Genomic DNA, 13,988 nt, shown 5'->3' on the forward strand with positions numbered 1-13,988 from the left:
TGCACAATTTTTCTGCAATTACCTTGATGGGATAAACAAAGTGTATTGTATCATATTGTGAACACTTCACAGACAGTTAATGAGAAAGCAATAGTGGAAGTACTGACATGCCCCCCCCCCAACACTATGGGGAGCCTTTTATACAGACATCTTTATAGTGTACTTGATTAGATGCATCACGGCTGGAGGTCCAGCATCACATCTTGTCATGGGGTCTGGACCCCATGGGTCCAGAAAGGGTGAGGTCAGACCACTCCGCCATTGAACAATGTCTTCATCATCTCCAGCCTCGGCCCTTTTTCCCATTTTTAAAATCCATCCCATTAAGTTTAAGAGCCTCTTTTCCTAGCGACACCTGGCCAAGATGGCTGCAGTACATTTAGTTACAGAACAAATAAAAATACAGTGGCTTGCTATTAAAAGTTTTAGTTACCGGTGACTGAACCCACACATGGACGGGGGGCAGATTTATTCATGGACCTGCAGCAGGTTTGGGACTCAAAGTTCCCTAGTTTTGGAAAAATCAAGCATAGGGGAAAAAATAAAGGCCCTGGAGAGGGAATTGCCCATTCCCTTTCCAGGGGTTTAGTCCATCAATCTTCTCTGAATAAATACAAGTTTAAAAAAAAACTGCTGTGAAAGGCAGAAAGTTCAGGTTGGATGCGCTGTTATATTTTGGTAGTGCCTCGAGAACAGTTGGCCACATTACTACGTACTAAAACCCAGATGGCCCCGTCTGTCACTCCCCTAAAGCGTCTGTTAATGACCCATCATCCCCTCGCTGAGTCTTCGCTCTGCTTCATCCCCTGGTCTCATGCTCAGTCTTCAGCCCACGTAATCCATTAATATCTTCAATGAAATTCTCGTGTGCAGTCACTTCTGCAGCCTCCTGAAAACAAACACGCTGTGTGACTGCGCCTCCGCCAACAACACACCCAGACTCTGCGGCTGTCCACTCCACTGCCTGTTTCCTACCTGCATGTGGCCCGTCTCGGAAATGAGCTGATTTTAAGCTCGATTTTCCTACTTAACCACTAAACGCTAGCATGCATGGCTTAGAATAGAAGTGTCAGAGACACGCAGAGACTGCCCCCAGTGGGGGAAATAAACTTTTGAAACAAACTTATTTCAGAGTTGATGTCATTAGTAATGTGGCATATCAGATAGCTGTCTGTTTGTCAGGAAGTACATGCTTCTGTGTGTATACTGCTGAGCCCAGAATGGAGAGAGGGATGCTGTGTTTTTGGTTGAGGTAAAGCTAGCAGGACAGTTTGGAATAGCTGCAAAGACATCTGATAGAGGATGGAGGGATGATTACTATAACATTGCTTTCCTGCTAACACATTTCTTAGTGCTTTATCAGCTAGCTTCAGAGAGTTAGTGCTGACATATAAATAAGTATTATAATTAGTATTTCCTTTTCTAGATAATGGTAGATTTTTTTTCTACAATCACCTTGGATATATATAGATAGATAGATTGCACATAGCATGAAACAGGCTTGTACTGTCTAATTAAAAAATACTTGAATCACTGGATTAGCTCCTTGTTTGTTGAGCACTTTCCCTACCATTGAAGGTTTCATTTAATGAAGTTATTTATATATATGATGCAAGTCCATATAAACCATCACTGAGCACAACTAGGGTTACATCATGGTCATCATCCTACCATGAATTATGTGAACCAGTCTGTTCTGTCCTCCAAGGTCATACTGTACCCATCATTATTTTGCCATCTGAAATGCGCTGATGATGATGAGTAACATTTCCTGGAGGAGTTTACCATATGCGAATGACGGGTCAAAGTCCAAGAGATCAAGGTTGATGTAATTTTGCATCTTAGCGGCTTTGTAGCATGACTCACGCTCGCCCTTGCCTCTTTTTGTTCTCTCAGCCGAGTCTTCTCGGGGGTAGAAGGGCTGGGAAACACCCCCAGCTACTCCAAGCTAGCTTAAATATTTTAGAGAAATTTGTGTGGGACTTTAAGTCTTCCGACTAAGTCAGTAAATTATTCATGTAGTGTAGTAATAGGATCCCACGCTAAGAAATCTCCATATTTGGGGGTGGGGATAGAGAAATAAAAAATGAATGCAACGTGTAGGGGTGAGTCTCCAGTGCACGGTGAAGTGTGCATGCAACAGTATGTTTCCCTGCTTACTGTCTCACAACATACCTCGCGTTGCCGTTTCTGGTGCTGACGGAAGCGAAGCCGATGGAAATATGTCCAATAAACCACATTGATGCGCTGATCAGTGACTAAAGCCGCGAGGGGAAATGGGTTAGCTTCAATCGTGTGTAAGCACTGGCTTTCCTCCTGTGTATACAGGAGACACATTCTCCATAGACACCGGGGAGTGGGACTAAAAATCTGTGTGTGTGTGTGTGTCTCACTCGCCTGCTCTTATTGTCTACATGTTTATGCTTGGAATTTCTTTATAGTCCTGCTCTCTAGCAAGGCCATGTGTATGGGGAAAACACATTAAGATGACGGTGACAAATGGACTTAGTTTGTCTGGCCTGGATCTAGTAATGAGACACGCTGGCTCTTGACCATGGCTAGAGTCTGTGGCTCTTGCATATGCCAGCTTTATCAGCATCCTCCAGTTTCAAACATAGTCATATGTGATTATCAACTGTTTTTCAACATTTTCCCACCCAGCATCCAATTGAGGCAGGCTCCCATCCTTTAATGCAGGTCTGTTTTTTTTTTTCCTCCATTAATAGTTTGTCTTTCCATCTGTACCATGTAGTCGGCTTACATAACGCGCTCCGTGGCCGGAGACCCTCTCAGTACACCGCTGTAGAAAGGTTTGACCGGGTAGGACCAACACTGCTGCAGAGACAAATACGTTCCTAGTCGAAGGTTGAAGGATTGATGCATGGTGACTGTGCTTCTGTTGGACAGCTGGTCCACCAAGTCAGTGATCAATGTTCCCATATACAGTTTGATGTAGTTTGTAATACATTAGATTGTCAGCTTTGGCCATTTCTACAAGGTTGAGAACCATTTACTGCTGAGCCGATGGCACACAAACGATAATGGCTGCTTGTTTGTGGTTCTCACTACCAGAAGGCAGCAAAATTGGAGAAATCGTGGATTTCAGCTTTAACCCCGGGCCATTGAATATACAGTATGTTTTAATATTGCATGTTAACCCACCTTAAAAAGACCCCCTGCCCATTAATAGTCAACCCTATGAGAGAGAGTAAGGTTGTTTCAGTAGATTTACCTTTTGGATGTTAGTCAACATTGGTATAATAATCACTAATTAGCCACTTTAACTGAGCCCTCGGTTATTAGATCGACAAATTATGGCTTATGTTGCAATAAATCCTTGATCAAAATGTTCAAGCTGTCAACTCGATTTGATAGCGGATGGTCTACTACACAAATTGTGGACACGAGTTTGAAAAATTGCAAACAAAATATGCAATTTTTTTTTTTTAGAGCAGAGCATATTAGTGCCCCTGCCCTGCCCCCTTTCAATGTGTTTGTGAAATAAAAATAAAACGACTGCATTGCTATAGGGCTTTTGTAGACTGAGCACATCCAGAGAGTTGCTGTGAAGTGAGTGCAACAACACACGCACTCCCATAGAAATGTGAGACTCCCTCAACATTATGACCACTAAATCTGTCCGTTGTGGGATTTTGGTTTTTTATTGATCTATCTATTCCAGTTTTTCTCATTTTTGTCGATCTTGTTGTTTTTTAAACTATTGTTTAACAGTGCAAGATGGTGTCTGATAATATTTTGAGTGGACTAACATCACCAGAAAGACTTAGCCAGATGAGTAGGTTTGTCATGACTCGCTACAGGGAGGTGAATACACCGGTCAGCACTAGCCGCTGATCCACGGATGATGGACTGGAGACAGTGGAGCTGCTGGTTTAAACTGATCCTGCTCGTTCCTCTGGTCGGGTACCAATAAGGGAGGAGAGAAGAGAGCCCTGTGAAACCCCACTCGGCTTATTTCTCCATTTACATGGTAGGCAGAAAACCCTAAAACAGCGTGTCTTGGTACTCTTTAGAAGAAAACATACGGTAAAATCGTTTAACATGACCCACATGTCTTACATTAGATATAATTTATCCACATTGAAGAAAAGGAGACTTTTTTTTTTACAATATCTCACTAAATATATTTACATGACATACAATTCGCCATCAGTGCAATACATAGGAATGTTGCATATTTACCAAATGTTAGACTCTTTCCTTTATGAAGAAAAATAAATCAGATGACAGAAGCTGGTATAACTGTGTAAAGTAAGATGTGCAACTTTCATATTGGTTAACAGCTTCACGACAAATCAAAAAAATAAAATCTTGGAACCACCCTATCGACAATCAGATATTTAGCACTGAAAAAGTAATAGATCACATGTACATATATCATCTTCATATAGGTAATGGATTGCTTTTGTACAAACATTTTATATAACTTTGGCAGTTTCTCAGGAACAAAAGTATTGTCAAAAATGAAACACAATATCAAACCATCAGCAATGTAATGGAAGCTTGCCTTCCAGAGCTCATGTTCACAGTGGTCATTCAGAAAGGCTGGAAGCTGACGGCCCAAAAGAAGGAAAATGAAAAGGAAAAAAAGAAAGAAAAGAATTAAAAATAAATAAAGGAACTATTTCCATCTTTTCTGCTAAGACTGTTAGCACTGGAGGCTGTTATCGTTGTCATGGTTATAAAATTACAAACACCTATGAAGGTTTACATAGCAGTCATCGCCGTGTAAAAAAATGGTCTCTTTCAGATTGACTTAAATTACAAAGAGCTCGGCGGCGAGGGAAGAGGACCCTGCCCGGCGGTCACGGTGGTGTTATGGGAGAGACGTCGTCAAGAACAGGACATGCACAACAGTGCTGTTTGGAGGGACGTGAAGCAAAACGAGGGTGCAAAATGAAGACTTTTTTACTTTTTTTTTTTACGGTCAAAATGCCACACGGTCAGAGAATGTTTTACACCGGACAAAATAATCGAGCAAATTTCAAACATACTAAGTTCACCATAATTCATATATTTTTGTTTTGTTCTTTTTTTTCTGGTTTGGCACTTTATTGGAACAAATCTCTGTTCAAAAAGACTAAATGTTGTACAAAAAGGTATTTCATGTCTTGTTAACATAACTCATAGAATATAGTACTTAATAGTAAGCATACGGTAAGTAAACACTTGTACATACTGTAGTTTAAAATGAACATTCCAACAGATGTTTTACGCACATGCACAAAAACAAACACAACTCTCTCTCATTCTGTCTCCCTCCCTCTCTCTCACCTCCCACTCACTATAGACAGTCCTATTCGCCCAATGCATCTGGATATGTGGATAGCCCAACTCTACTGGTACCGTTCTGTCTTTCTTCCTGGGTCTCTCTCGCTTGCTTGCTCGCTCACTCTCTCACACACAGTTAAGACAACACAACTTTTTCAATACTGCATTTTGCTTGCCATTATGACACATCCTCCGATGAGCGTGTGTCTGTCTTGAGACGCACAAACTCTTTGGCCACCTCGTCATTGGTCCTTTGAGAGAGTATCCTCATGATGGTAAGGCCTGTTTCGTCCATTGCGATACTCCTCACCAGAGGGTAGCAAGCGGAGCAGCTGCCCTTGTCCGCAAGCTCTCGGAGCTGGATGACCGTCATGCCGATGATACGGTCCTCGCGGGCGAAGCAGTAGTCCTTCACTGAGACGTGCAACTCGTAAGCCTCCGGGCCATGTTCGTTACTCAGGATGCTGAGGAGACACAAGCACACGGGGAGATCAGGGAGGTGTTTATACATGTGCTCAAGCAATGGCCCATGCCACTTTCAGCCACAGATAAATGCAAAAAAATCAAAAGAGAGGACCTTCCACACAGGCCTTTGTCCACACTGGCACTTGTAATTAATTAAGTTTCCTTTATCAATCCCCTTGGGGAAATTCAGTTACTGTAAATTAACCCATCCTAGCCATGATGTGTGTAGCTAGGAGCAGTGGGCTGCTGCCTCCATGCTGCGCCCAGGGGCCAACTCCGGTTCTTTACCCATTGCCTTGCTCAGGTGCACAGATGGGAGTATTAACCCTAACATGCATGTCTTTTTGATGGTGGGAGGAAACCCACCACAGACATGGGGAGAACATGCAAACTCCACACAGAGGACGAGCTGGGATGACCCCCAAGGTTGGACATCCCCAGGGTTCGAACCCAGGACCTTCTAGCTGTGAGGCGACAATGCTAATCACTGGGCCAACATGCCGCCCCACTGGTGGGGAAAGAGTTAAAACCGTAGGAGTACATTTTATTCTTTCTTTCTCTTTTAAACTCTCAGTATTTGATTTAACCTAGAAGAAGTAACACAGCAGTTCACAATGTTGGGTCATGTAAAACAGAGTCAAGTAGATTATTAGTAAAAGAAAAACAACAGCATGTGACTCTCATATACTTTGTCCTCATTCTCTAAACCTTGTACTGTCCAGCGTGACAAATCCCCAACATCTGGAACACAAGTGAAAAAAAGAAAAACCCAAAAAACAACTAAATTGGATAAACTGATGGATCCTGTACGGACACCGACAAACATGTACAAGATTAACAGAGACCAGAAACAAAAATGGCAATAGATGTGACAGGAAATAGCCTGGGAAGTCTAGTTTTGGTAATGACATAGCTTTTTGGACCAGTCACAACTGGCTTTCCTCACGGATCTCGGCAGAGAACAGGTGTCTTATTCTACATATGACTTTGATGAGACAATTCGGTCAAGTTCAACAAACAGTGGACATCTTTATCAACACGTGCCCTTAATTCCCCACCGGCCTAACTTCAGCCCATCCCCAGCAACTTAATTGCTTCTTAAAATTCGAATGAAAACACCGGCAGCGAATACATATGCAACCCACGTTGGGTCTGCATTGATCTCAGAAGTGTTTCTAAAGCTCACGGTCTCAGGTCGCTCTCCCTCCTATTACTCCTGCTGGCACGGCTCTTGGAATTACAGTGCCGGAGAGGGTATGAGTCTATAGATTGCTTAATTCGTTCCCCTGACTGCTTTCCAACAAAGCCATACTGCTGAGAGAGCATTGCTCATTGGCACAACAGCATCGACACAAACAAAAGCGTTTGAAACACTACATGATGGTTTCCACGCAAAAGCTCATAAGTGATTTAAAAGTAGGTATTAAAATATGGTAGTTGTTTTGAGCCTTCAGAAGTAGGCAATATTCACTTCTGGGGAATATATACCACTTGATAATCATAACGCTGTGTTACATACTAAGATTTATTTTTTTGGGGATTTTTCCCCCGTTTCTCCCCAATTGTACTTAGCCAATTATCCCACTCTTCCGAGTCATCCCAGTTGCTGCTCCATCCCCTCTGCCGATTGGGGAGGGCTGCAGACTACCACATGCCTCCTCCAATACATGTGGAGTCACCAGCTGCTTCTTTTCACCTGACAGTGAGGAGTTTCGCCAGGGGGATGTAGTGTGTGGGAAGATCACGCGATTCCCCCCCCCCCCGAACAGGACCAACTGTGTCTGTAGGGATGCCTGACCAAGCTGGAGGTAACACAGAGATTCGAGCTGGTGATCCCCGTGTTGGTAGGCAACGGAATAGACCGCTATGCTACCCGGATGCCCCATACAAAGATTTTTGATATTGTTGTGTTCCGATTGCACGGACATCTGTTTTGGAGCAGCTCTCAGTAAGATCTCCTCTATCTCTTGCCAAGCTCATGTTCTTCTTCAAACATTTCCGTCTTGCATGATTATTTCATGGTCTCGGGAACAATGTCAGGGCATAACGGCCCCGACTGCTGCACTTCTTATTTAGGAAGCTTACTGGACCTTAATTTGGTGGTCGGATCAGCGACCTTCTTGTTTTTCTGGCAGACAGAGATGATTGCATGGTTACTCACTAGTGGAATGTTTCATTGTACTTTGGTGACCAATTGTTGTTCTTGGTCTTAGTGCTGAACTTGCGCTTCTTGTCAGTCAGGTGCGGACCAATGGCGTTGACCTCTACGAAGGGCCGGAACATGGTGTTGGTCTGCCATTTTAAGTTGTTCACCGCCACCACTGGGTAGGGCAGAGAAGGCAATAAGCGACATGGAAACAATGCAAAAAACAATTACATCCTTTCATTAGGCCCATTACACTCCGTGTCAAACCCTGTTACAGCCTCAAGCGCTGAACAAGTATACTTGTATTATTTTCCCCTATAGTACAGTAATTACTCATCTGTAACTATTTTTGTATGTGTTGTAAAAAGTATTCATTCGTAAAGCACAGTCAAGTCAACCATATCAAAAACCTCATTCTTCAACACATATTTCAGAATTGCTCCAATAACACATTTTCCTCTACATATTTTCAAGTAAAACACAAATTCTGATGTCCCTGACCACAATTGCTGTCCTGGTTTTACTGTATAATTGTGCTTATAATGCCGTCAGAGATCTTTCAAATGGTAATTTACTCATTATCCCCTTACTATTCTCCACAAATCCCAAAAAATAAAACCTAAAAAAAGAACAACAACAACCCCCCACCCCCTTAGTATTGCCCAAACAAGGTCAACACAGACGTGCTCCTTATGGTCACCTTTTGAATATATGCCAGTATGAACACATTTGAATGAGTGTGATGAAGATAGTGGAGCTCACCCTTCACGCTGACTTTGTGCTCTCCAGTGCCAGGGTGAGAGATGAGATCTACTTGCATCGACACCTCCCCTACCGTTCCACTGGATGACTGACCTGGACACACACCAAAACAGCCATGGGAGAGTTCACAATCAAATAGACGGAGAGATAAGAGAGAGCGAGAGAGAGAAAGAACACAACTTTTTTGCAGATTAAGGTCGCAGACCCAGATCGAAAAAGGGATAAAACAAACTAAATAAATAAATAAAAATCCTCTTGTGTGTTGTAGCAGAATAGTATACACAAACGGAGCAGTGGGGAGGTATGCTTGATTTCACCACCTGTCAAACCAGCATCCAGTCCAGGCGGGGGTCCCTGTAGCTGTGGGCCAAACAAGAGCAGAACACCACGAAACCGAAACAATCGCCATGCTTTCCGGGCCAAAGAAAGCGTGAAGTGGTATTGCTCAACAAAGTGAAATCAATATGACTATAGACATGGCCGTGTACTTCCAACGCAAGTGGAAAATAAATCAAACGCAAATACAAGGAAAGCACAAAGCAAGAGCAGAGAGAACAAGAGAGACAAAGGGAAACAGTATGAGGCTGGAAACACTGGGTAACATGCTGCGCAGCAATGATGACAATGGCTGCCTCGGGGTCGTTGCTTTTATTACTTCGTAAAAACATCTGGTTTCCAGGGAAAAAAACCCCCAAAAACATCTGACTATCTTTTCCCTCCATCTTACTTTGACATCTAAATTTGTGAGTGACGCCTTTCTAAACTGCATCTCCCGACATGGCCGAAAGTGTATCTTCACCCCTCAGACACACAGATGTTGAGTACAGACAGGTGCTGCTGTCTGTGGTTGATGAAGGGGCTTGTTGATCCAATAGCCAATCAATACATGCCAAACAAGCAGTGTCCATTATAGCTGGTAATGAGGGAACAAGCATCCTGATTTATGATAATGATGCCTTGGGAGGGTAGGGAAGGACGGAGAAACATTGCCACGGCGTAATTAAGACCAGGGCTTGTGGGAAATTAACAGAGTAATACCCCTGCACCCCTACTGACTGATTAAAATAAAATTAAATGAATAAAAACACATGCATACATGTATGTGCACACAAAAAAAGTGAACGTAAAAATATGAAGGAAAAATGTATAAATACACGTTGAAGTGTGGAGTGGAATTATGGGTAATATTATGCGCTGCCAGTCAGAGACACAGTTAATGAGTGCCTGTCAAAAAAAAAAAAAGGCCCAGATCAAGCCACACATGTCTCTTAGAGTACAATGCAACCGAAGGTTGGAGACGAGAGATGGTATTTAAAGGAGATAAAGCTGAGAAGAGAAAGAAAACACTCTAGTGAGGAGGAGGACGGACAAATTACAGAAGAAAAGTGCCAGGGGGGTGAAAGGCAAAGATAAGGCAGGTGAGTTGTGGTTTGAAAGTTGTTCTTCAATTCATTAAAAAGTGCTTTTTGTTCCTTTCATTTGGTGGAAAGCAGTCAGAATGTTACACTTACCACACATCCAGAGACAAATGATACCGACAGCTTCTTTTTCTTAAGAGTTGAACGCACTTCTGTCAAGTGTTAGCATCACTGGAAATATACGGCCTATTTAGTGTTAGTCAGTGTTGCAGTGCAAGTCATGTTAGTCAGTGAGAGACTTTACCCAAATGACACCACACCACGAAGGAAAGTACATACACCTCTGAGTTCCTGGTAGCAAATGAATGTGCATGGTCCGCTGCAACACACCATCCATCCATCCATTATCCCAACCACTTATCCTGCTCTCAGGGTCACGGGGATGTTGAAGCCTATCCCAGCAGTCATTGGGCGGCAGGCGGGGAGACATCGTTGCCAGGCCATCACAGGGCCGACATTCACACCTAGGGACAATTTAGTATGGCCGATTCATCTGACCTACATGTCTTTGGACTGTGGGAGGAAACCGGAGCACCCGGAGGAAACCCGTGCACACGGGGAAAACATGCAAACTCCACGCAGAGGACAACCCGGGACGACTTCCAAGGTTGGACTACCCTGGGGCTTGAACCCAGGACCTTCTTGCTGTGAGGCGACCGCGCTAACCACTGCGCCGCCCTGCAACACACCAGTATTAGACAATATGTATAGATGAACACTGTTATGACTGGAAGACAAGCGACAACACAATCTGGCATTACAGTATACGTATAGCAGAGCAAACTATTGGGTGGACGCAGTGCTTCTACAGCCATAGTACCGGTGTGCGTAATATTTGTTAACAACTCCCACTCTACCCCATGCTAGCAAGCCAAGTAGCCTAAAATGACTGTTTTCTCTAGAAGCTTTTAAGAGGAAAAATTGGGGCATAGAGCAGAAATTATATTCAAATACACACCGGAATGTGCCGTGCTTCTGTTGAGGATCTGCACCCAATTAATGTTTTTCTCCTACTTCTTCAATTTGAGCAAACTATCCAATCAATCAGACCCCACCCCCCAAACAATCACAGCAAGACAACACTATGCTTTTGTGCATACACTACTATTAAAAACTGTGTGACCCGGTCGTAATGTGTCCCCTGTCAGGGCGCCAGGTTGGATGGTGTATGAATCAGTGTCAGCCAAGCCACATCAAGCTCTGTTCCCACAATGTTTACTGGCCTAACCCATGTCAACCACCTCACTACTCCCATTTAAGGACATTACATTATACTGGCTCAGACAAAGAGTGACGACAGGGCTACATGGTGTGAACATAGATAGGGAGGGGGAGGGGGAGGGTGCACGCTGACTTCCTGTGCATGCTTTCCCATCCCATCTGCTAGTCAGTGTGAGTGGCAAAACACTGGTTGGCCTCAATGGCCTGTTAGCTGCCTTGCTGGCTCTCAGCTCGCCAGCCTGTTTCCTGCAGCCTGCCTATGCAATGCTCTGCAAGGCTACACACACAGAGGCAAGATGGAGCTTAAAGCTTCACTGCTCCGCTGGGGTGAATCCCTCTGAGATCTCTCTAGACACCTTAAGGTATTTCTGCCTTGTTACGAAGACTGAGGAAAAGCCATTTATACACAGATGGAGAAAACAATATCACACAAAATAAGACACACATAGAAACTCACAAGAAATCTGTTATTTAAGAAGAGGAAGAAAGAGAGACATACAGACAGAGCAAGAAAAAGCAGAGGAGTGAGGTGTAAAATGGATTTGTGTATTGATTTATGCATTCTGCAATGCCAGTATTGTTTTGCCATGAAATGATTCTAGTGGTGGTGGTGGGGTGGGCAGGTAGAGAGTGACTGTACTGTATGTGAAGTCCTTTGTTCACAGAGTGGTAATCTTCACTTATTTAATTCTTTATTTATCTACAGTGATGGAGCTGAATGATGGAGGCAATGAAGGGACTAAAAACTATTACAACAATGTCTACCGCACATAACCGAGCCAAGAAAAACTAAACTGACACAGTGAAATTCTGCCCAGTCAGACTGGTGGAGACGGCAGACAGGGAGCTAGACGGAGGCCAGGGTTGGGGGTGCAGCGACAGTTTGGCGATGAACCTGGGCTTGGCTCCAGTTTTCATTACAATCAATCTATTCTGAGTATGCATAGAATCTGTAAATTAATTTGGGACTGATACACTTTTTGTCCGCTATTATTTCTTGAACAGTTGACACAATAATCGGAGTATATAGCCACAAATCCAAACGCTTAGAGGGGGGAAAAAAATCACAACTTTCAACATTATCTCTATGCGTTGTAGGGATAACACTCCATTAGCAGCCATAATCCTGAGAGGACTTGTGTGTGTCCCTGAAGCGCCACCAGAATTGTGACGGTAATGATGTCATCCCTACAACCTATATTATCCCTAGAATACACACACATATATATACATATATATACACATATACATATATATATATATGTGTATCGGATGATCCGCTGTGGCGACCCCTAACGGGAGCAGCCAAAAGTAGTAGTAGACATATATATATGTATGTGTGTGTATATATACACATGTGATCGCTAACCGTCCAGTAGGAGAGGGGTTACGTGTGTGTGTGTGTGTGTATGTATGTATATATATATATATATATATATATATATAGCATGTTGAAAAACTTGATTGTTTCTCTTTGAGTCATTTCATAACTGTGTTATCTTTAATCAGAATCATGTTTATTGGCCATGTAGCTTTGCACATACATGGAATTCGACTCCGGTTTTGTAGCTCTCTCAGTTTACTTAACAGAATAATAACACTACAACACAACAATATTCAGATATATATACAAGGATTGACTTATACAGGTGAAATAAGAGGTGATAAGGTGCAATGGTGCAGAGAATATATCAGAGATGCTGAAGTAGAAGTTAGCAGGTTACTTACATACATGCCTGAGATAGATGGACATGACAGAGCGTACCAGTATACATACAATGTACAGTACAGTATATACAACATGGTTGGATTTATATGACAATTTATTTAACAATGTTTGTTAACTGCAGTATTAGATTGCATAAAAGGTTAGGTCATCCTGACACGCTGCAGTAACAAGCAACTGAGGCGTTCGTGGCTGTAAACCGATCCTCCACACTCGACACTGTTGTCAATGGGTTTGATATGAAAGCTATCGAAAGCCATGGATTTTTTTTTACATTTTATATTCAGATGCTGGAAAAAAAACTAATCTCCATAAATTGAGCTAAATGCCATTTAATGACCACATTTCCTTACCTTGAGAGGTTTGGGTGCATATATATTTCTTGATCAAGGCATCTGTAGGTTGAGTGTAAAGGCTGAGAGCATATTTTAGGGACTTCAGATCAGGGCTCTTCTCAAGGAAAGTTTTCTTAAGCCCATTTCCTCCAGCATGGAAATATTGCTACAGAAGACAGAGAACAACAGGGACATGTTTATTCTCAGTAAACACGAGTTCCTAGCTCTGAGCGCTGCAATTTGAATTTGCCAAACTGAATGGTAGACTACAACAGCCGGTTAGGGATGCATAAGGGGGAGCATTTTAAGAGGAGGGACTGACAGACTGTGAGAGAGCGGCTAAGAGACAACACTAATAGCCGCCTCTGTAGGTAATTACCACGCACTTACAGATAGGGGTCAGGCTTGGTGGGGTAAGTCACATTTGCACAGATAAGTCTGATTAATTAGGACAGACAAGTCTTTACTCTCTTGTCAAGAGCTGTCACCACCCCTCGCTGTTGAAAGTGGGTGCTGAAAAAAAGACCGTGGCCAGATCAAATGAAAAGGGAAGTAGTTGGTAAAAGGAAGCAACCATGGATAGAAAGGCTTGCATGCAGACTTCAAGAGCCCTAGAAATGGCA

General features: G+C 43.0%; 1 protein-coding gene across 1 annotated transcript in view; it reads right to left on the reverse strand.

Moving 5' to 3' along the window:
• Nucleotides 1-5,470: 5,470 nt before the first annotated feature.
• Nucleotides 5,471-13,988, reverse strand: part of LOC130111979 (protein unc-13 homolog C) — a 160,751-nt gene continuing 152,233 nt past the window's right edge. The window contains exons 29-32 of the mRNA XM_056279289.1: nucleotides 13,384-13,531; nucleotides 8,666-8,758; nucleotides 7,919-8,078; nucleotides 5,471-5,756 (exon numbers count right to left, since the gene is read on the reverse strand). Of these exons, the coding sequence (XP_056135264.1) occupies nucleotides 5,471-5,756; nucleotides 7,919-8,078; nucleotides 8,666-8,758; nucleotides 13,384-13,531 (687 nt within the window). The remainder of the gene's footprint in view (nucleotides 5,757-7,918; nucleotides 8,079-8,665; nucleotides 8,759-13,383; nucleotides 13,532-13,988) is intronic.

The sequence above is a fragment of the Lampris incognitus genome, chromosome 4, assembly GCF_029633865.1.
Source record: "Lampris incognitus isolate fLamInc1 chromosome 4, fLamInc1.hap2, whole genome shotgun sequence".
Taxonomy (NCBI): Eukaryota; Metazoa; Chordata; class Actinopteri; order Lampriformes; family Lampridae; genus Lampris; species Lampris incognitus.